Below are 24,183 nucleotides of genomic sequence, written 5' to 3' on the forward strand. Positions count from 1 at the left end.
TGCGGGGTTTTTATTTTTATTTTTTTTAAAGAGCCAGGATACTGGGGCTGGGCAAGGCAGCCACTGACAGGGCTAAGAGAACAGGTGGGGGATGGGGCCTGTTTGATTCAGAGATTCGGTGGTGGCCGAATCTCTGAATCAGATTCAGCCAAATCGATTTAGAACAGAGATTCATATCACCAAATTGAATCAGTCTCCTGAATCAGCCGAATCTGAAGTGAATACTAGATGCTTCACATAGGCCTACTGATTAGACCCTGCACTAAAGAACAGTGCCAAACACTAGCAAGGTTAAGATTGGTTTGGAGTCAGCCTGTGGTTACAGCATTTCCTGGAGAACCAGGGAAATTATAGGATGCCCTCTTAGGGTTGAGACAACTTTATTTAAACCTATGTTGCTGATGCCATAACACTTACCGATAAATCCAAGCTGGGAGAATTCAAGAACCATCCATTCAGAAGACTGTTTAAGAGCGAAGCTTTTTACTGACTGAATATACTGTGGTTTGGCTATAATGTCATCTTCCAGCTGGAAAAAAATAAAAGTGAAACTGATATTCTGACTTCTTACAGAGGTTGTAGTGGTCTTTGCATGTATAAATTATGTTTTTATCATGTTATTATTGTAAAGCAAGTAACTGGGGATGCACCATATGACCAGACATGCTGGTAATTTGGCTACGTGTCTATAGATATCCCTATCTGAGAATCACTGATTAAATATTTGTATACAGAACTGCCTGTAATAAACTAGGCTAGGGATGGGCAAAATACAGCCTACAGGCCAAACCTGACCTGCCAAAGGATTTTATTTGGCCTATGCTGGGGTCCTTGCCCCTGGTCAGTCCAGTCCAGGCACAGGGGTGGGGGAAGGAGTGGAGGGCTGTGGAGTGTGGCGGTCCCACCACCCCCAAGAGTGCAGCATGATGGCCACACTCCATTTCCCATCAGCCCCTGCACTCCCAGACCTGGACCAACTATCTGGACACCCCAGCCCATCCGCCCTGTACCTACCACTGAGGGCATCGGGGCAAGGTCTCCATTGAAACTGACTAGAACCCCCACAGGCAGGACATGCTTGGCTGGGCAAATGAGATGGGGCCATGGGTGGGCAGGAGGCAGGGTCTGGGAGCAGGACAGGCTGGCCAGGATCACAGGGTAGTGACAATGCAGGGCTGGGGCCCGGGGCAGAACTATGGTCTGCTCCCCACACATCCCTTTGATGTGGGGAGTGGATCATGACTCTGCCCCGAGCCCTGGTCCCACACTATCACCCCTTCACAATCCCAGCCTCCACCCACCCATTCTGCTCCCAGATGCTGTTCCCTGCCCACTCATGGCCCCTTCACATCTGCCCAGCCGAGTGTGCTCTGCCTGCAGGGGTTCCAGTCGGCCTCCATTGAGACCCTGCCCACCCGCACCATTCAGCGTCCCCAGTAGTGGGTGCGGGGCAGACGGCCTGGGCCGGATTGTATCAATTGCCCCTGTCCCATCCCTGCTATGCCAGGGCGGGTCAGCACCCACCTTCACCAGCCCACAACAGCTCACCCAAATTCCTAAAGTGGTCCTCCAGCCAAAATAACTGCCCATCCCTGGACTAGGCACTTTCCAGATACTCAAAAACTGGCTTGAATATCTGTCAGTTTAAGAACAAGCAAACAAGAAAAAAAAGAGGCAAAGGTAAAGGAAACAGTAATAGCCCACTGATATTTTAATCAGTGCTAGTCACTAAGCACCATGACAGAAGTGGATCTTTACAATCAACTTTGAATGCAGACCTGATGTGGTGGCAACCGTTAATCCTCTTGGATCATGGTGTATGCACCATGGCCACCCAGGCCATGGATGCATATGCCTGGGCAGGAATTTTTGGAGGAGTGGAGGCTACCCAGACCTTCCATCCTCTCTTTAGGCCACTGAGACAGAATCCAAAGACCAGACTGAGTCCAGACGTTTGGTGCCTCCATGGCTGTAGTTGTATAAGTGTCTGGTAATCAAACCCAGGTCTCCTGTGTGGTAGACAAGGATTCTACCACTGAACCACAGAGGACTCGTGGACCTGATGTCTGGCTGGGGAGATGGGCCAAGGTACGCTGTACCATACCTCCATGGTAACGTGAGAAAGCAGGGAAGCAGTTACACAGAAAGCTAACAAATAGTCGGATACTGCAAGAAACATTAATGGTGCCAGGGAAGAAGCATTGTGAAGCTCAACAAAGGTCAGAAGAAAGTAGACCTTTGAAAGGTGCAATAAAGCTTAAATCTGATGAGCCAAGGAAAGAATTCAAAATAAGACTGGTGACATCACCTCAACAAGCATAGAGAAGCCTCTCAGTTGCATTTTGCATAGTCTTGTTGTAGAAACAAAAAGTGAATATTTGAGGCCAGGAGATGTTAGAGTTGTCAAGGCTAAAGAACAAGGGCCTAAGTAAGAGATCTGACCGAAGTGAAACAAATACATTATGGATCATAGAACTATTGAAGGGAAAGCAACAATTGTATGTGTGTGTGATTTGGACATATGGAACAAGGAATGGAGTTTCAAATGCTGTGGACTGGGGGAAATGATTGTTGTCAATAGTGAAAGAGAAAGCGAGGAGGTTTGCAAGGGAAGGGAAGGAATTCTGATTTGGCCATGTCATCAGCTTGACAGAGACAAAATGAGATGCAGGATTTGATTTAAGGAAATAGTTATGTAATGGAGAAATAAATTTGCAAGGGACTGAAACCAAATGACCTAATGAGATTATCTAGAGAAGGAGTAGCTTACCTGTGGCATGCATGCCACAAGTGGCACAGTGGCTGCCTATGTGTGTGGCAGCTTCTCTGACCACGGAGGGGGCAGGGAGCACACAGTGGGAGATAGGGCAGGGAGCAGAAAGCAAAGCAGCAGATTGGGCAGCAGAAGGGGATTGGAGTGGCATTTGGAAAGGGCACAGGCTTAATTTGTGGCACACCTGCCAAAAAAGGCAGGATGTAAACAAAGAAGACCAAAGAGGCAAGGGGAAAGTGTTGATTAAATGAGAGAGTAAGTAAAAAAGAAAAGCACCCAAAGGGACACTGAAGGAATGAGAAAACCAAGAAAATATGCTAAACTCAAAAGGAAGAAAGACCATTAAGTGTCACAAAACAGCATAAAAGACAAGGATATACAAGAAACCCTGTGATTTACCCTGCTATTAAAAGCCTGTTTGTGCAGTGTAAAGAAAGTAGGCCAGGAGGAATTCTAGATCCATAGCACTGAAAGCCAGAAGGACCACCACTCTAATATGAGGCCACTTCGGTTCATGACCCATTAAGTTTTGTCCAGTTTGCTCTGTATTGAGCCCAACAACTTACGTTCAGCTGAAGCATATTTTCTAAAATGGCATCCAGTTTTAACCTGAAGACAAATTTGCTAGTTTGTTCCAGTGGAAAATCCCCTTTACTGCTAAGGAAAATTGTGTCCATTTTCTAATTTGAATTCACTCGACTTCAGCTTTCAGTCCTGAAATATTTTTATCTTACTTGAAGAAACTAAGCCAGTGCAATAGTTATACTGTGCCTGCTCAAGAAACTTGGAGGTGAAGGCAAAGAGGAGGGCCTCAGATTGCATAATCCAGTTGCTAGGGTTGCCTTCTGGGAAACTAAGCACATGGATACATGTATATTCTCCTTTATTCATTAGCCCATTCACAAGAGTGAGGGAACATGGATTATACAAATGGCAAAACAGAAAATGGGCCTTCAGAATGTGATTTTTTGGCAAATCAAAAAAAAAAACGGTAAAAAAAATAGAAAATGGATGTTGTTCAGATTTCAATTAGGAAAGTAGTTCACTTTTTCACACTTGTTTTAAAATATTTCAATATATTTATCATATTTAAAACAATGCAAAAGTACTATTTGTCCCCCAAGATGTCCAGCTGCAACATACTCCACAGGATACTTTTTTATTTTAATGTGTATGAAAAATAAGTTGCACATTTAGAAACACACAGCTAGTGACACATTTTCAGAAACCCTGCAAATTAAGGGTTTGATCAAAGCCTACCAAAATCAACTAAAAGACTTTTTTTATGGGCTTCTGGTCAGGTCCAAAGAGCATTAGAAAAGTTAAAATCCCAGTTCATACATAAGCATATAGTGACACTGTAGTAAAAATATAATTGGGAATTAAAATACAAACTGCATTTTCTTCTCTAATGAACTATGTATAGATACATTTTAATGTGTTTCCTGCTATCACTGAACAGCCTTAATATATAGTTGTCTTCCAAATGATCTCAGTTGTATGAGGTTTACTAATTATTCTACGCAAGATCTCCTTTAGTTAAATGGACTGAGGTTCAGGTTATTCCTACTGGTTTTCTTTACTACCAGGCAAAATGTTGAAGGTAATCACACTAAACAGAAAAAGAAATTGTGAGATGGCAGATATGTTACAAACAGCAAAGCAGAACAGGATTTCAAATAAATAACTTTGAGTTGATAACAAATTCTGGATGATGCTGCTGCGGTCTGCTGTCATTTTAATGCTTTCATTTTCATTCCCTTGAGTGTCGATAGAAAACACTTCCCAACAACAGTTGTAACTGAGCTTCTTAAAGATGCTTTCAGCTTTGAAAATGAGTAATTACCTCAGCATGTACAAGTGTAAATGGACCCAGAGAATAATTGCATCTCCTTCTAGCTATGAAATGATATCATTGCCTGCTTTAATGGTTGCCTTAAAACCCCATTATCCTGGTGCTCCTATTATTACAAGTGTCCCATGGGGCTCTTATGGACTATAGTGAACAGTTAACAGCAAAAATGATCCAACTGTCTGTAAACTTCTCTCAATCATATTGATTAACAAAGACATTACCAAACAGAGGAGCAGAAATGAAGAGGTAATAGCTTATCACATATGGAAGCTCAAACTAGAAGACATGCCCGAACATATATTAGTGCCTATTATCATCTTCCAAGTGGTTATTTTTAGTCAGTCAATAGCCCAAATCCATTCCTAATGTAAGCTAATTGGTTTCAATACACTTCAGAAAGCTACTTGCCTAGTCTCTCATTCAGTAATACACTTAAAAGCGTGTTTGTGTGTTTTGTTGAAGTCAGGATTTAGGTGACATGTTAAATCTAACTCTTAAATTGAATTTCAGAAATCTATAATTACCAAAATGATACCATTTATAAAAATGCTGTAATATAAAAGCTGTCCAAGTTTTTGGTTTTCTCCACAATACTAAACACACTTTTAGGTGTCAGCAAGCGTCAGAAAACCTTTAATTTCATTCTAAAATGTTTCTAATATAGCACTGAAGTGAGCATTTTAGAGCTTTTGCTCCACACTGTTATAAAGCTTTCTAAATAGTGACCTAGAGCATTCACACTATATCCATACTTGGAATAGGACCTGAGATGCCTCTATGTCACCATTTTACCCAGCTTGATAACTGGACTCTATGAAAGCCTCTCTGTACAGGTCACAGTCTATGCTGGGGAAGGAACTGGAGATTGGGGAGGCCAGAGAGAAGGGGACAAAGTCTCTTCAAACCCTGCAGTTAAGTCCTAAAATATAATCCAGGTGTAAGGATTACTGCACTTTGTGAACTCAGGGCTCAGTCTACATGACACAGTCCAGATCTTAAGATTTCGTGGATAATGGAAGACATGTAGTTATCCTTAAAGAAAGGTGAAAAATTGTTGTCATCATTATGCACTAACACTGGGAGGAGGAGTGTAAGAAGAACAAATTATCACAATTCTAATGTGCCTAAAATGCTTGGGTAACATTTTCTGAAAATACACAGTAATTTAGGAGCCTTAGCATTATTTTCTAATAACTCTTAGGAACAACAATAACAATGTCTCACTGATTGTCATTGACACTTAGACCCATAAATACCTGCAACATATTTAAAAATCAGCATTCAACTTGTGAGTAGAAATGGTCAAAACATTTCTGAAAGTATATTTTAAAAGTAGAAATACTATAATTCCCTCACATATCATGCACACCCAAATAAGACGCCCCCCCTTATTTTTGGGAAGGCAGAATGAAGAAAAAAAGATTTTTCCAGAGTTATGGCTACATACAATACAGAGCCTAATCTTCAGCTCATTCACCCTTCCTTCCTGCTCAGGCAAAAGCAACAGTCTTTAGCTTATATTCTAAAAGCTAAATACTACTCTTTCATAGTTGAATTGTCAGCAACTCTTGGTTGCTCACCCACAAACTAAAACTGTAGCTGCTGCTGAAGATTAGACTTCAAGGACAGCTCTAGGACTGTCAAAACAGTCTGCAGGGCTGTGAAATACGAGAAGAGAGACCAGAAATAGCTAAATTGCAACTTTGTCCATAAAACTGCTGAAGAAAGGATACCATGATTAGTGGAACATTAAGACCATTAAAATGGAATATGGGTCATAAACCCATGAGGGAGGGAGTGGAGTTGGGGCAGGTGCAGATGCAGGCTCTGCCCGGCCAGGGCAGGGTGGGGTGTGGGACAGAGCTCTGGGTGTTTCATCTGAGATTGAGGGAGAGGGTGGGGAGGGGACTGCAGGGGGAGGTGGCTCCCGCTGCTGCATGCACCCCCAGGGGAGGCATCAGGGGCTCACGCCCCCTGGATTTCTGTGCAGGGCAAGGGTGGGCTGCCTGCTGCAGCCTCAGGGTCGGGGCTGTGTCAGCCTCTTCCTGGCAAAGGGACTGGGCTGGGGCTATGCTTGGGGCAGGCAGCAGCAGGACTGGGAGGGTGAGGTTATTGTGGGGGCTACAGCCACCTCAAAATTTGCCATAGCCCCCCTTCCAGCACTGCCACCACCTGCCTTGCCTCCATCCACCCCAAGCGCAGCCCTGGCCCCTCCCCCCCATGGTGGGAAGAGGCCGGAGTAGCCCCTGGCCCCAAGCCCCACGCACAAATCTGGAGTGCACATGCCCCCCATACGTCCTCTGTGGATGTGCACAGAAGTGGGGACCAGCCCTCCTCCCCCTGGACGAGTTGCCCATTGCTTCATTCCACTCGTCACCCCAGCTGGGAGTGCCCACCCCTGCTCCAGCCCCACATCCTCCCTCACCGAGCCCCCAAGGTCTGGAACAGTCTGCCAGCGGAGGTGGTTCAAGCACCTACACTGAACACCTTCAAGAGTAAACTGGATGCTTATCTTGCTGGGATCCTATGACCCCAGCTGACTTCCTGCCCTTCGGGCAGGGGGCTGGACTCGATGATCTCCCAAGGTCCCTTCCAGCCCTGATGTCTATAAAATCTATGAAATCAACCAGCACACCATTCTCTCTCATTGAAAAATAGGTTTTTTTGGTCCTCTACCATACCATTGACCAAAATTCTTGGAATCAGCCAGAACTACCTTCTGGCAAAAAGAATGGGAGAAACTAGGTTCCACTGTTGAATGGAGCTGGTGAGCAATTACCCAAATAGGGAGTTAGTATCTGGCTCCAGTTACAAATGGCACACATGGCAGAGCCTGAACAGATTGAGAGTGGGTTTTGGCAGATGCAACTTTCTCATGAAATCATGGGGCTTCTAAACAACTGACCAACAAGGTTGGCAGGAAAAGCAAACCATGGTTCCGCTCCTGAGATGTTGCCAATGCACCCCACAAGTTTTGGAAACACCAACACCAGAAGCAGTGGCCTGTGTAGAATACTAGGGGCAGACCATATAAAAAGGGTGGACTGGGGACATGTCAAAGATAAAAAAAAATTCTGAAGAAACTTATCATTTTGTAATCTCCTGTGGAATAGGTATTCTGGTTTCTGGCTAGCTCTACTCCCAAGTCATTTGTAAGGTTTTGAAAATGCTGGACTCAGCCAATAGTAGCTCCAGGAAAAACTAGCAGCCCTTCTTTGGGATCAGTCATGCTGCTACATAACTAAGACTTCCCTCCTCCTCCATACTTCCAGGATCCATCAAGGAATTGAGGGCACCTCATTCCTTTTTTCAATTCCCTCCTCATGTGTGGAAACAACTGAATAACATCATTCTGGGAGTTTTAGAACCTCTCCTCTCCAGCTGAGCCTAGCAAACACTAAATGGAAGTAAACTTGTCTTCTAACTGCTATTCTTACCTGGGTTTTGTTTCTCTCTCATCACAATCTCTGTTATTTTTAGTTTTGGTTAGTTCAGTACTATTGGAATACAGTTGTTGTGTAACATGCTGAGGTTGTAACAATGAAAACGGTACAATGCCCTACAAATAGCTAACTGGCCAGCTTTCTGGACACACACTAAAGTATACACTGAACTTTTTGAGAGCTTCTTTGGATCCAAACTCCAAATCCATCTACCTTCTGCAAACATTGCTCTCTGGATTCTGTAGTTTAGTCTCCCTACCCGACCCAGGCAGCTTGCTTTAATGACATATACAAGTACCTATTTTCCCATTTGGAAAAATCCTTTGCAAGTTTGTGTTCTATCTGGGCTATTATCTGGAGCTACAAAACACACTTTCCATACATACAACAAGAAAGAACTCTACTAAAACGCTAGCAAAAAGCTGTTAATGGGTTGGTTAGATTTGCAATCAATTATTATTCAGCCCTAAAAGTATTAGAAAGCTACAAGTGAAGTTGATCAAATAATGCATAGCTGAGAGATGCAGATAAGAGGATATAACAAACTTGATCTTAAAAGGGCATGGGCATTTATACTTAAAAGCACAGGAGAGTTGTATCTTTACTATGATATTTAAAACTAATTAACTAGTAGAAGTTAAAAATCAGTACATTTTTATTGAAATTATTTATTGACAATATAAACATACCTGTAAATAAAATGTTCCCTTAGGTTGGGCATACAGCATTAAAAAGCTATAATCCAAATTCTGTTTAGTTCTCCACCTAAATATAAGCAGCAAATTCTGATAAGGTTTCTCTGGGTTTTATGGAGTTGTTATTAATACAGCCATTACAACACTCTAGGTATGATTCAAGTACTACTGCCACTCATTGTTAACCAAATCAGAGGAAAGATGGTAAAATACAATTTGCTGATCTAAATAAACTATTTTAAAATTTCCTCTAAACTCAACATATTGCAAATACTGTTTTTTTCAAGAGGTGTCTGAATTTATTTCTTAAAAAAAATCCATAAACAAATAACCCTTGATCAACGAACCAATTTATCTAGGTCAGATGACCTAAAGAAGTCCTCTCGTTTTATTCTGACCAGCAAAATTTGGTGCGATTACAATCTCTAAGTGTTTCAACGTGCAGTAAAACAGAGTGCCAATATTAGTCAACAACATAGACACAGGTTAATAAACTTCATTATGGACTTAGTGGTACAATTTAGATTTTTCTCTGAACAGTAGGCAATACCTTTTTTGCCAATAAATTTGAGGTTTATGTAATCAGTGACCAGACTTTAGAGTAAGAGATATTTTTTTAAAATTACATGTAGAACAAATTTCCGAAGTTAATAGATATGGTACATCTGATAAGGTTAAGACTTAATTTAAAGTATCAAATTACATGTACCTGATATTTCTAAGCTAGAAATACATGCACTTTTACTATCTGAAAATAGGTGTATATATTAATTTTTCAATGCTGTATAATGTTGCTTACTGACAGCAACTTTTTAATATTTGATACCAAATCCTGCCTCCTTTTAATTAATTTGGAGCAAGTGAACCACGTATATTGCCAGGAATGAACAGCTATTAGTTAAGTGTACTGGTTAAGTGATTAGTTATAATATCAAAGCAACAATGTAAGCTGGATTTTAATTAAGCCCACTCAAACTGCCATTAGTTAGTTAAGGGCCAACTAAGGTGATAGGTACAGAATTACAGAGTGCAATCATTATCTGTCAGATAACAATGGGGACAATGTGAAAAAGTTTTTTTGGTTTTTTTTGTTGGTATTATCTATTCAATTCTAAACCTGTATGATTTCCAGGTGTAGAAGTATTTGAGTAGTAGAGAAACTGAAGAAAGTCTAGCTTTTATTTGAAGCTGTTGGGCACTGCTATCCACTGAAATAATAATGGTTTCAAGGAACTTGAAGGCCTTTTTTTCTCTGAAAAAATCACACCTTATCAGTTTATTAACAATTGCAAAAGTCCTCACTCTTTACTTTGCGAAAAATTTTCTTAGAAATTTTTCACACAGCTTATCTTACCTCACTCTTTCCTTTGAGTCCCCAAATGTTTCCTTAAGAGTGGAGAGGTCAGGGTAATAGGAAGCAGGAGGGGAAATCACCTCAAGGACTCCAGATTGCACTTCATTAGGGAATCTGTGAAGAAAAGATTAATACCTAAGGCCTTAATACTGGCATAGCAATCTGTAGACACAGAACCTATCCCCAGGCAGTCAAGACCATGACTATGTTGACATAAAGGTGTGCTTTTAAAATCACGTTAGCTCAAAAACTTATCTTAGCTCAACTGAAAACCATATCAGAGCTCAATATGAACTTGAACATTTTACTAGTATAACCATTTTAGTTAGAGATGGGATTTTTTTATTAAAATAGATACAGTAGTAAACAGATCAAACTGATTAGTGTATGATGCTGGAAGAAAGATGGACTGCTGCTGCATAACAGCAACAATGGAAGAATTGCTATAGTGATATTTCTACAAGACATACATAAAGCAAGGATTTTTTGGAGATACCTTTTATTTGACCAATTGAATAGTTGGGAGAGAGGTTAGACAAATTTTCAGAAACAAATGCCCTTTTCAGGTTCTTTGTTCCTGAAAGTTTGTCTAACATCTCTCCCAGCTATACAGTTTGTCAAATGAAACCACCAAAAAGCCTTGCTTCTTGTCTTTTTCCTGGACCATCACAGCTATAACACACCAATTCTATTATGACATATATAATAAATCAATTTGTAAACAAGTTTGTTTATTATGTGGCATTATTTTTCCAATAAAAGATATTACTCATTGTATAATCATAGGTTCAACACATTTTTTCTTCAGTGACTACTACAAATTTCATACCAATACTTAAAAAGACAGTATTAATAATGCAATATTATTCATAATGCAACTAGTCCATGCATCTGCAGTCCATGCACCACATTAGCAGACAACTAATGCGCTAGTCACTTTCAAGCACAAACTTTGTTTTTTAAGTGTGTATAGTATTGCCAATGTCTACTAAGAAACAGAATAAGAGCAGGCAAAGAATATGGTGGTATGCGAGCCTTAATAGAATTTCATGATGGTGGGCAATTAATGCACTTAAATTTTCTTTGCAGAAAGCAGAAGCATGTGAATGTGTGCTTGCTGAGAGCAAATTTGCTCCCAACAGGAGCAGTTCACTCCAGAGCTTCTCCTGCAGTGCTCTGCCCCGCTGCAGCAGCAGCTAGGGGGAGCTCCAGGCTCCCCTGGGTGCCAGTCTGGGGCTGGCAGGGGACACTGGGGCTGGTCCCTATCTCCAGGGGGTCAGGGAGAGCTGTCCAAACAGTCAGGACTGCTGCATCCCATTTACATGGAGATCAGGTCCTGACCCAATCTCCACATGGCTGGGACATAACAGTCCCATCTGCTGGGACAGCTCTCCCAGCCACATGGGGATCGGGATGATACCCCCTGCTGCCTGGGCTGACTGGAAGCAATTTGCTCCTGGTCAGAATCTATACATACACTACATTAATCTAGTAGCCTAATTTACTGTGCAGTAAGTCCCATGCATGTGTAGATGCTGATGCTTTACTGTGCATTAGATTAGCCTAATGTGCAGTTAAGGGTTTTGTGTAAAGACACCCAGTTATACTTTAATTCAGCCATTCACACAGTCCATATCATTTACTAGCAGCACAGAGAACTAAATTACTGCACTGAAATGAAATAATTTGCTTTTCAGAAATCAGGCCCACAACCCCTAAAGGTAAAACAGTTATCTAAGTGTTTTTTGTATGCTAATTTGGGTAACATAACAAATATCAACACCAACAGCCGCAGATTTTAAGGCACTGAGGTAAGTGGGTATGCAGTGTATGCATACTCAGGTACTTGGATTCTAACATTAATTCCTGGGAAAGGAATCTCAAGCTAAGGAGAATCAGTAGATATTTTTCAGAGACTAAAATTGCAAAATAGAATTGCTGAGTTAAAATGTGTTTATGAGAAGTAGTGTTAGAGTGATGTGGTAGCTGTGATGATCCAGAAATTATGTAAGAGGCTAGGATTTCTTAGGGTGATATCTTTTATTGGACCAACTACATAGTTGGGATAGAGTTAGACAAATTTTCGAATGCAAAACCTCCTGAAGAATGTTTTGTATTTGAAAGCTTGTCTAAGCCTATCCCAAATATACAATTGGTTCATTAAATAGATCACTCTAATAAAACCTTTACAAGAAAATAATAGGGAAGGAAACACATAGTCACTCCCCTTCCCTAGAACTTATATAATGTCGTACACACTAATATATTCAAATGCATTATTATGTTTAATTTTATTTCCACAATTGAGTAATAGCATTATTTCAGCAACTTTTACTTTTGTTGTTTACTGCTGAAATACTGCACATTTTTAATCTAAAAATTTAAATTCAAGAAGCCATTCAAAGTTACATGATATGTAGCTTACCTGGTTCTAACATCTTCTGCAATACTGTTAACATACTCTGCATTCACCTAAAAAAAGTTCACATTTCATTTGACTCGATTTTAATATTTGTATTAAATAACAACCTGATTTAGGTAGTCACACACAAAGCTACATGTAATTTTTTAAAAAATCCAGACAAGAATAAATAGAACAATGTTTTTTACTAAGGCCTCCTCTACATGTGCAGGAAAGTGTGATGGGATCTAATGCATGATTCATGCTATCTTGTCTCCTGCCATACCAAATGTGCAGAGCAGGAGGTGTGACTGTGGGATTACGCGTTGGATCCCATCACACCTTACTGCTGCATCACACCTTACTGCTGGTGCAGGAGGAGCCCAATCCTGAGTTCCCCTGCACCAGTAAGAAGCAAGCGCACCTTGGTTGATGGGGGCTCCCAGCCATGGGGGCACCCCACACACCCCCAGGTCTGGAGGATCTCCACTGCGGTGATTTCTCTGCCTTGGGGTGCATGAAAACCAGAGGATCATCATAAGGATGATCCCCCTGCCCTAGGGGTACAGGGAAACCCCCGGGGTTAGAAGATCACTGCTGGGCAATCCGTCAGCCTGGGGGTATGGGACACACCTGATGCCAAAGGATCACTGTGATTCTCCTCTGGCGCTGGCGGTTTCTTGCATACCCAGGGCGGGGGGGCAGGGAATTGCCCTAGGGCAATCCTCTGGCCCTGGGGGTTTCCCTGCACCCTTGGGGTGGGGAGGGAGATAACCCCTGTGGAGATCTTCTGGCCCTAGGGGTTTCTCTGCAGCCAGGAGCTCTAAGGAGCTTGGCAGCTACAAATCTCCAGGATCTGGGGGGTTTCATACCCCCCCTCAGTCCTAGGGATACAGCAACTGTGATTCACAGCATCCAGGGGGTTGCATAAAACTCCCAGACCCCGGAAATTGCAGTTGCTGTGGTCCCTAAGGCTTGAGGGTTTTACACTGGGCATGGTGCACACCTGCAGCATGATGCACCCCAGTGGCTGGCAGCTAATGGGGCTCCCAGCCATTGTGGAAACCCTGTTACATGTGCAAATTAAAGCTTGATAGCAACCAGCTATAAATGTATAAAATTATACAGTACACATTTTCAAGGTCTAACTTTATAGCTGGTTGGAACTTTTTACTGGTGTGCTAGCTACTTTGCACATGTAGCTGGTCTCCAGATAATTGTGCCATTAACCAGGTAACTGTTCAGTTCCTGTAATGTGTAGAGGGGGCCAAATAGACATTATTTTAATGATATTTGAATATATAAATCATAGATGCTTTATTTACATTTATACTGATCTTTAGTTTATGTTTCAGACTTTCCAGACTCTTCATTTCTGCAAGCAAGCATTGATCTGGGCCAATCTGTCTACAGCCTCTAATTACAGCAAAGGTAAATATATTCTATTCCAGCTCTCAATAGAGATTTAAAAAAAGGCCTAACGGCTTTTTGATGAACTCAGGCCTGTTGTTGGTAAGAAAATCCAAGTAAAGCATCCTTGCCCTAGGCTAACAATATCCAAAGCTCTTAACAGGCATTTTCTCCTAATACAAACTGATGGCATTTAGTTTGTCAATTAAAATGGCAGATTTTTTTTTCCATTGCTGCAGTGTCAAAATTAACAGTCTTAGTATGGAAAACATTGGGTTTTAACAAGCTTTAAGTTAGATTTTAAAGATCTATGAAAATATGGAGATCCTTCAAGCAGTTTGGAGTTCATTATTTAAAAACAAAACTATAACTTAACTTAATTAAATATATACTAAAACAGCAATAAATAAAGAAAATATAACTTATGCTAAGGTCAACAAGAGAGACAGCTACACTGGCAACTTTAATACCCTCTTAGACTTATGTTATTTTGTTGAGTTACATTAGAACCTGCTCTGCTAGAGCTGCTTTGATCAGCTAAGATACTTTGTCCCAGAGGCCTAACTGGGTGCTTGAGCACCCCAGGCAGTAGCTGTGCACAAGGCAGTGTCAGTAGCTGTTGTGCTACCACTAGTGCTCTTTTTGAACCACCCCTATCTTCTCCCCCTCCACTTTCTGGGGCAGTGACAAGGGCTAGTGCCCCAGTTCCTATCCCCTTATTATGCTACTGCTGCATCTTAAGACATGTCACCCTTTAGATTTGGTCCACTGAAGAATTACCCCCTCCTGCTCTGTTCAACTCTGGCCCCTATGTGCTGCTATAGTAGCACAAGGGGACCAGAGAAGCTCTTTGGATGTGCTGAGGAGAGCTCTGCTCATGCAAGCATCATGCAAATCGACTGTAAGGACACCTTCCAGTACGACACATTCTGTAGGACACCTTGCAAACTTCACAGATGGGAGTGTTTGGGGGCAAGGCTGCAGCGTGACAACAATCCTGTATGAAGCTACTCCCCAAAAGCAGCTGGGCTGCACCTGCATTGCAATGCCCCCAAAACCACCCCCCCTTTCCTAGGCTGTGCCTTTTGAAGGCATAGCACACAACTGCACTCCTTTTAGGTACTATGATATAAAGCACCAATCAGCACTCACTGCTGGCAAAGATTTCTATCACAGGGTTTGAAAAAATTACTTTTGTTCACAACTGAAGATTTGTAGGCATTCTGAGGGGAGCCATTGAATAGATACACTCATCAGCTGTCCCGACACATCTCCTTTATAACAAATGTTACTTCTTCTCAACAATGGACTTTTCTGCCTATTCCGTCCTTCTGCTGCAAACTGGCACAGCTTTTGCCACCAAGACTCTCTACTAGGACCTACCACAATGTAAGATAGACAGAAGGCAAGGCAAGGTGTCATCTTAAAGACTAACTCATTCAGAATGCATAATGCAGTGTAAACCCAAGGCAAGTTCAGCTGTCCAGGAAAAATAGTCAGCAAATTGGGCCTGTCTACTTATCAAAACCAGAAGGTGGTGTCAGGATTCAGTTTTAATCTTGATAAAGTAAAGTACAATCTAAGTATTATTTATAGTCTGAACAGCTACAATCTTGATTGAACTAAAAGGCTAAATGCTATTTTGCCACATAATAAATCATCCAGTGAGGAAGCAGTTGTTAAAAGGAAGCATAAGAGCTAGATAGTGTGCTTAAATAGTCTCCCAACCAGCAGTATCAGTCCACAAGTAGCTGCTGCTAGATTATACACTTATGTTGGGGAAGCTTACTGGCTCTAAGTATTTTGCAGTAAAACCAAGACATTCAAGGAGAGGAAAACTATTTTTAATCTTAAAAACATAAATTATGCAGTGTCATTTTTCAAACAGGAGATGTTTATTTACAAGAAGTGTATATTATTTTTCTAGGAAAAAAAGGCTATTTAAAAAGCAGGTATCAGGCACCTTGTAAAATACCAGTAAGCACAAAGTAGGGCATAAGCCCAAAGGACAGATAAAGGGCCTGTATTTCTTTCAGATTTGGTAAAAGGTCTGTATTTTTCAGGTTCCATGGAACTTTAGTACTTTCTCTTCAATTGTACTACTAAAATAATTTGTGCTAACAGACAAAATGGAGTATATGCTTTTCTTTAAGTGCAAGCACAGCTAGAGGTTTTGAGAGTACCACGTGACAGTTTTTTTTCCTGTAGCATCCTTTTATTAGTTGTTTTCTACATGAGAAGACCAAGGTCCTGACCACTAACAAGTCTAGATTAGCATGTAATTTGGAAATATTACAATTGCCAAAATCATTGCAAAGAAATATAGCATAACCTCAAAATGAATCTCCGTTATGACTATGAGAACAGCTAATTAAAAGAGTGTTTGCTACAATAGGGTAGGTCAATTAGCTATGTAATAATGAAAAAAAAAATCAGTCATTGCTGTTGAGCTTGCTAAAAGTGGGCATTTGTCATAAACTGCATTTGTTATACTCTAAGGTTGTCTTATATCAGTCTCTAGAAATGAATTTAATAGGATTCTCTACAAAATCTAACTCCTGATCACTTAACTAGTCCTTAACTAGAAAAAAGGAACATTTTCCCACATTTGGCTTGCATAAAAAATTCCTTTTAAAAACTGTGGTTACTAGTATATTGAAATATCTCCTACAGAACTATAGTCAAACATGGATTTCCACATTATCTTGTTATTACTATAAGCACTTTTTCCATACTAACTCACCTCTGCTACAAAGATAATCACTACACAATCATTTTTCTGCTCTTCAGATGCATCAAAGAAAAGAGAATTCAGCGTGTCGATCAGATAACTTTGTTTTTCTCTTTTCACAGTAGGAATACCCATCACTAGGGAGACTGCAAACACAAAAGTTAAAATCATGTCATCTCAAGTCATATACATACAGCAGTAGTCCTTGACGTTTGATGGTCCATGGGAAGCAATACTGGTCAAGTAACACACTGGGGGTGGGGAGGGAAATTACACTTTACTGTCCCTGTCAACCTCTGATTTAATTATTTAAATTCTTGTGGCAGTGATAAATGTCAGAAGCTCTTGGGGGCAACCTGTTGTCCCCAACCCATGGATTGGGATCCACTAAAACAGGAGCTTTAGTAGCATTTTGATTTTGAGTTCCCAATGAGTAAGTGAACACACAAAATAAGAGCTATTATACTAGAAAAGAATAATCAAACATAGAAATTCACTGCCTGATATAATTAACTGACACAGTTAATGTTTCTATAGAAGTTTGATAGACTTTTTGTGCCATATGGTATATTGTGCATGACGAGGAGAAATTTTGTTGCAGATATTGTCATTTTTATATTAAATGCTGGGTCTACATTGCATTTGTAAGCAGTTTTGCGTATTTAGAAACACTTGTACCTCTGGCAAACTTATGGTTGGCTGCACCTGATTTCTGAAGACACAGTAATTCTGAGAGAGAACCATTAGTTCTTGGTATAGATTTGGTAAGATGTAAATAATGAGATATTAAATTGCCACTAATCTAGAGGGCAAGCGACTTTCTCACAGGAAGTGCTGAGCAAATTACTTACTCAGTACTGTATCTCTCAGTATGGGAGATATTAATATTTCAGAAACTGAATTAGTCACTGCCAAAGATTACAAAGGTAGAAACAATTTTAAGCAGAGGCCCTCCCTCAGATTTCAGTGGGGAGTTCTGCCTTGAAATCATTGACAAGATATTGCTCAGAGTAATCAACCCAATGTTTTTTTTTACAATGGCTGTATGGTAATAGTACAGAAATCTCACACTATGTAGGCCAAACTTAAAAAATTATAAAATGGGCATGTCCCTTTTATTTTTTACTCTCTCCCCTCCCACCTCCACCCCACCAAAAAAATGAAGCCTGGGATGGCCTATAATAAAAACAAGATAAGTAATAGAAACAGATAACATATTAAAACAGTAAATGCTACAACAATTCCCAAAACAATACCTCAGTGTTTAAGGTGAAAAAGCAAGCCCCAAAAGCAAGCCTTTAATTCTTACCTCCGGTTCTCCCTTGACTAATGACAACATTGGGGCGCAGGCTATCTTCATGCTCCTGGAGGTGAGGTAGGTAGTAGTACATGTTTGCAAGATGCATGAAGAGTTTACTGGTGAGATTTAATACGTTCCACCTTGTATCATCTTTAAAAAAAGACATATACAAAAGGCCAGCACAAGAGGATTGAGATCAGTACTCAGATATTTTCCTCAAATAAAAGCATAGCATATTACAACACACACAATTTAAACATGAGTCATATTATTAGAGAGTACTGTAGGTCAAATAAAAATTCTTCTTTGTGGGAATTAATGATTAGCTTTTCTGTTCACTGTAGAAGGTATATGCCAGATCTTTCAAACATCATATAAGCTTCCCAAGTGTCTCCAGCAGACTTCAGGAATAAGCTCACATGAATTTATTATCATGGTACAGTTACACCTAGGGACCTTGATCAGATTCGGGCCCTACTGTGCTAGACATTCTACCAACACATGCTGAGACAGCCCTGCCTTACAAGGTTTCCAATGTAATGTCCCAGTCTTGCAAATGCTTGCACGCAGACATACACAGAACTTATTTCCATTGATAATAGTGAATGATGCCTCAGCATATAAAACTTTAAGCTCTTCAGGCAAAAACTTTTTCTGACCACAAACCTGTATGATTTCCTGTAGAGTTTTCTCTCTTTTCAACAACACGTTTAATTTCATCCAGGGCACTGCTCAGCTCTTTAGATCTCTTTTTATTTTCTTTTTCAGCATACAAGAGTCTTTGACGAAGTTCCAAAAACTCAGTTTGGTACTTGTGTAGATCATCTCCTGTAACAAGTGCAAATTATTTCTTCAGAGATTAACCATATATGGGGGCAAACTGGAGTTCAAGAATAAAGGGCATTAGGGAAGAATACATGAAGAAAACAGTAAGCACAGGAAATAAAAAACTTGTAACACAAGGTTTACTGCAAATTCAAGGTTTGTCTGTATATTTATGGTTTTTCAGCTTTTTGTACATTTATGGTTCAAGTAAATTATACCATAACCCTAATAAAGCAGATGAAGGCACCAAGTAAATTACTACTTGATTCAAATTTTATAAACTACTTCCCTGATAAGAAAAATAACACAACACACCATAAGTTTCCTTGCTGATTGGTGAAAAGGAGAAAAACTCCACTGTGTTTCCCTAATGCGTATGACTTACCTTAAGCAGAAAAACACTAAGGGCCAGATGTAGAAATGGAATTAGGTGTGGTGACACTAAGGAGGGGGTGGTTTGGAATAGGACTTATAAAATCTAGCTTGCTAAATGGGGAACTGCCTGAGCTAGGCCACAGGACATGCCGAAGAAAGTATTTCAGAAATCTTGCTTTTCGCCAGACTTAAAAGCCTACCTTCAGCTTCAATTTAGGTGCCATTCTGAAATGGACTCACAGCCCAAAACACCTTCCTAAGTTTAGGCACCTAAGTCATTCCTTGGTGTTCTGATAACTGGATCACTCTTCTTTTAAAGGAGAAGGAGGTGGTGGTGCCCACCTTTTATGTAATAGCCTAGTATCTACAGCACTTCTCCAGGAACTGGGAAACCAGGTTTAAATGCCTTCACAGCCTGAGGGGTTTCAAACACACAACTCCTACCTTCTAGGTGAGCACCTTCCTTCCTTGCTCCTACCTTCAGGTTATAGGCAAGGGTTCGGAAATTCTCCATCCCTTCTGTTGAAGCTCTATAATCTGTGATAGGCTGGCTTCAGGGATGATGCTCAAGGGCAACCAGCATGGTTTCATTAGGGGGAGGTCATGCCAGACCAACCTGATTGCCTTTTATGATCAGGTCACAAAGGCAATGGATGCAGGTGTCGCTGTGGGCGTAGTCTTTCTGGACTTCAGCAAGGCCTTTGACACCATCTCCCACCCCATCCTCATTAAAAAACTAGGCAACTGTGGCACTGATGCCTACACAGCCAGATGGATTGCAGATTGGCTCAAGGTTTGTACTCAGAGGGTGGTGGTGGACGGGTCATATTCAACCTGGGGGGAGGTGGGCAGTGGAGTCCCCCAGGGCTCAGTCCTCGGGCCTGTGCTGTTCAATTTCTTCATCAGCGATTTGGACAATGGGGTGAAATGCAACCTGTTTAAATTCACTGATGATACCAAAATTTGGGGTGAGGTGAGCACGCTAGTAGGGAGGCAAAGATTGCAGCAAGATCTGGATAGGTTACAGGAGAGGGCTAACATAAACAGGATGTGTTTCAATACTACTGCTTCAGCTGAGCAGAGAACGTAAAGAATGCATTAAAGGCCTTGGCACAGAAGTGCCTCCATCATGCGTACATCCTCCATTTTCTAAAGGCTGGAAGAAACTATGGGTAACCTTGTATAGAGACAGGATTGCAAGGCCAGATTCCACATTTTTGTTGAAGCAAAAAGGAAAGCACTGACTTAAAGGAGGTCCTTGAAGACTGAAAGAGGACCAATGTTGCCTATCTTCCAGAAGGGGAGGAGAGGGAACCCTGGCAACCAGTTAGCCTAACTTCTATCCCAGGGAAAATCCTGGAAAAATTCATCAAGGAGTCTATGTGCAATACACTTGCAGAAGGTAGGATTCTGAATGATGGCTATCATAACTTTGTCGTGGGCAGGTCTTTGTCTTACCAATTTCATCTCCTTCTATAACCAGGTAACTCTTCACGTGGATGAGAGAGTGGAGGTCAACATTGTATACCTAGACGTTTGATCTGGAAACCCATGATGTTCTCATGGGAAAATTAGAGGATTGCGGGCTTAACTGCTTGATAGGTGAGTAGGAAGCTGGCTGCAGGGTAGGACCCAGAGAGTTCTAATGAACGGATCCATGTCATCCTGGTGAGAAGTGACCAGTGGTGACCCTCAGGGGTCCATGCTTGGTCCAGTACGTTTTAACATCTTTATCAATTATTTGGATATGGAGGTGAAGAGCTCACTGGCCAAGTTTGCGGATGACACCAAGTTATGGGGAATCGTGGTCACGCTTGAAAAAAGGCTGCAGATACAGGTGGACCTAGACAGGCTGGCAAGTTGGGCGGACCAGACCAGATGAAGTTCAACAACTGAGAAGTATAAAGTGCTCCATGTGGAGACAGACAATCCCCAATGTACTTACAGGCTCAGTGGCACCAAATTGATTAGCACCACAACTGAAAGGGACGTAGGGGTAATAATAGAACATAGCGTGAACATGAGCCATCAGCAAGATGCTGTAGCCAGCAGGGCAAACACTACTCTGGCATGCATCAACTGATGCATCTCAAGCAAAATGAAGAAAGTGATTCTTCAGCTTTACTCAGCTTTGGTAAGACCACAGCTGGAGTACTGCATCCAGTTCTGGGTGCCGCACTTAAATAAGGATGTGGAAAAGCTTGAGAAAGTCCAGAGAAGAGCCACCTGTATGATTAGCAATTTACAAAGCAAGCCATACAAAGAAAGGCTGAGGAACCTGGGTCTCTTCAGCCTAAAAAGAAGAAGGCTGAAAGGGGACTTGGTAGCAGCTTACCACTACATTGGAGAATACATCTAGTGTTCAGTGAACAACTGTTCAGCAGGGCACCCTTGGGGAAAAACAGAAGTAATGGCCACAAACTCCTGGAAGACCATTTCAGGCTTAATACTAGGAAAATCTTTTTCATACTTAGGGTGTCCAGACTGTGGAATAAACTCCCTCCAGAGGTGGTGCCCCTGGAAATCTTCAGGAGAAGACCGGACAGTCACTTCGCTGGGGTCACCTAACCCCAGTTGTCTTTCCTGCCTAGTGCAGGGGGGCTGGATCCGGCGATCCTGCAAGGTCCGTTCCAGCCCTTTACAATCCATGAATCTATAAGTGTTTGACCACAGTAACACAAAGTAATTGAAACACATTACCATAAGGAATAGCACTAATTTCAAGAGTCAAAACCTAACTGGTAACCTCTGAATGGCCATCCTAGTTAAACAGTTGTTAAGTGTTTATCACAAATCCTTCACTGGCTGTGCAGCATCAGCACTGGAAATTCTACTCCTCAGGAGCTCAGCATTCAAATATCTGTTCAGGTGTCTCTGGGTAAGTTTTTCTACCAGGAAAACAAAACCAGGAGAATTCTCCCAGATGATTTGAAAGTGTGTATGCAGTTTTGGTGGCCATCACACTCTCCTGAGAAGTGGGAGATGTAGCTTTGAAGCCCTTCAGACCAAGGTGTACATAGAGCTTACCTGATTAAGTACTGTAGCCACTAGGCTACTGTGTAAGAAACAGGCTCTACCAGATCCTTCTCCTCTGGCTAGGTTTTGAATGAAAGTTGCCACAATATTGGAAATTGACTGCTCCTAGTATGCATTAGTAATACTCTGAGCAAATCTGATGAATTAAGGAGAGTTAAGATATAGGAGCACCCAGTGTGAAAAACCCAAACTTATACATAACAGACACAAAGGCATTAAGTTCCATCAAGATGTCAGCTGTTCTGGGCATACACAGTAGCAGAACCTTGCCGGGGTCATCTGACCCCGGTGCTCTTTCCTGCCAAGGCAGGGGGTCGGACTAGATGATCTACCTAGGTCCCTTCCGACTCTAACTACTATGAAACTATGAAACTATGAAACCTCACGTGCTTATGGAACTTTACTGGCTAAAGCTTAGGCACCTACAAACTTTCAAGCAGCTATGTAGTTAGTCAGGGGTTCTGTGGATCACACTCCTGAACTTTAGCACCTATATTCTGCTGGTGTACATTTCTAGATTTAGGACTAAGATTTTAAAGGGTATCCGTGCAACTTTGATCACTGTAAGCATAAAACTTGAGCTCCAAGAATGGGAATAGTTTATCCTTCTAGGAAAATAAAATTCATTTGTTTAACAAATTCCAGATTTGTATATTTAAGGTTTGACACAGTTTCATTTGCCTGAATTTCACACCAATTCTCTGCTAGGAAAAAAATAATTAATTTCAAAGGATCTACTCAGACTCTTGCCCATTACACCTATATAATATACTCTAGGCTAGATTTCTGGTTGTGCCCCAAAGATGGCCCATATGCTGAGAAGAGTGGATGCAGTAGATAATTCCATTGCACTGGGTAGTCTTCTATTTTCCAGACCCACTGGTTCATAGGCAGCTTTGACAAGAGATTGTCTCAAAACTGCCCTAACAAACAGAGGAGACACAGTGTTGGTATAGTTATAATGGTCCAGGACATCTGAGAGATGAGGGTTTCTTTGTGATATCTTTTATTGGACCAACTTTCAGGCATAAAGGGCATCTATACATAAGCAGCAAGGCTGCTCTGACACACTGTAATTACGGTGCATTGGAGCAGACTCAATTAATTAATCAAGTCTGTGCTGGAAAGTGGTAATTACTAGGGGTGTACAAAATGGCCCATATTTGATTCAGATTTGGCCCAAATCGGGGGACAGTGATTCGATTCATCTGAATCCAAATCTGAAGATTCAATGCTGATCCAGAGAATCAGCAATTCAGCCACAGACACAGTTTTAAATGTTTTTTCTACATACCTTGAGGTACCAGGTGTGGCTCGTGAACGCTGCAATGGTGGGGCGGATGGAGCGTCCCACAGGAGCACAGAGGGAGCCCCCCATGTGCTTAGTGGTGGACCCAGGAGTGCACCGGACACTTTCTTCCCCTCCCCATGTCTGCCTGGCTTGGCGATCAGCCATGGGGAGACCCTGGGTACCCCGCCAGATCCAGGATGCACCAGTTGCCGAGCTGGAGGGTTGAGGGGGAGGGTTCCCTGTGCACTCTATGGTGGACCCCGGAGTGCTTCTGGTCCACTTTCAGGTCTGCCACTGAGTGTGCTGGGGATCCCCCCACACTCCTGTGGGATGCTCCATCCACTCCACCATTGCAGTGTCCAGCATTCAGATTGATTAAGCTGCTAGTTGTGAATATGGCCCAAAACTAATATGGCACCAAATGCTTATGCCCATATTTACATTTATAAATATAAGTAGTCCTCTTGATCTTTGTACAACAGCTCAAACAGGCTAAATTAAATACAAGTAGGATTTCTGATAAAATTAAAGAGCAACAAAATATCTTAGATCATCTCCTGTATACATTTGCGCACACAACTGGGATTCTTGCATGCTCAAGTACTGAAAGACTAAGGCCAAAGTTATTTAATTCCACTTTGGGTTCAAAAGCTATTTCAGATGCAGACCGATCCTCTGTGCAACAACATCATTA

The 24,183-nt window shown here is 41.5% G+C and overlaps 1 protein-coding gene across 1 annotated transcript in view; it reads right to left on the reverse strand.

Annotated features, from left to right (window-relative positions):
• MGAT4D (MGAT4 family member D) overlaps nt 1-24,183 on the reverse strand; it is a 78,812-nt gene that overhangs the window by 22,942 nt on the left and 31,687 nt on the right. Inside the window, exons 2-8 of the mRNA XM_019534378.1 lie at nt 18,629-18,790; nt 17,972-18,112; nt 16,675-16,808; nt 12,546-12,592; nt 10,121-10,234; nt 8,761-8,836; nt 418-529 (exon numbers count right to left, since the gene is read on the reverse strand). Of these exons, the coding sequence (XP_019389923.1) occupies nt 418-529; nt 8,761-8,836; nt 10,121-10,234; nt 12,546-12,592; nt 16,675-16,808; nt 17,972-18,112; nt 18,629-18,790 (786 nt within the window). The remainder of the gene's footprint in view (nt 1-417; nt 530-8,760; nt 8,837-10,120; nt 10,235-12,545; nt 12,593-16,674; nt 16,809-17,971; nt 18,113-18,628; nt 18,791-24,183) is intronic.

Source organism: Crocodylus porosus, unplaced genomic scaffold, assembly GCF_001723895.1.
Source record: "Crocodylus porosus isolate Cpor-Errol unplaced genomic scaffold, CroPor_comp1, whole genome shotgun sequence".
Taxonomy (NCBI): Eukaryota; Metazoa; Chordata; order Crocodylia; family Crocodylidae; genus Crocodylus; species Crocodylus porosus.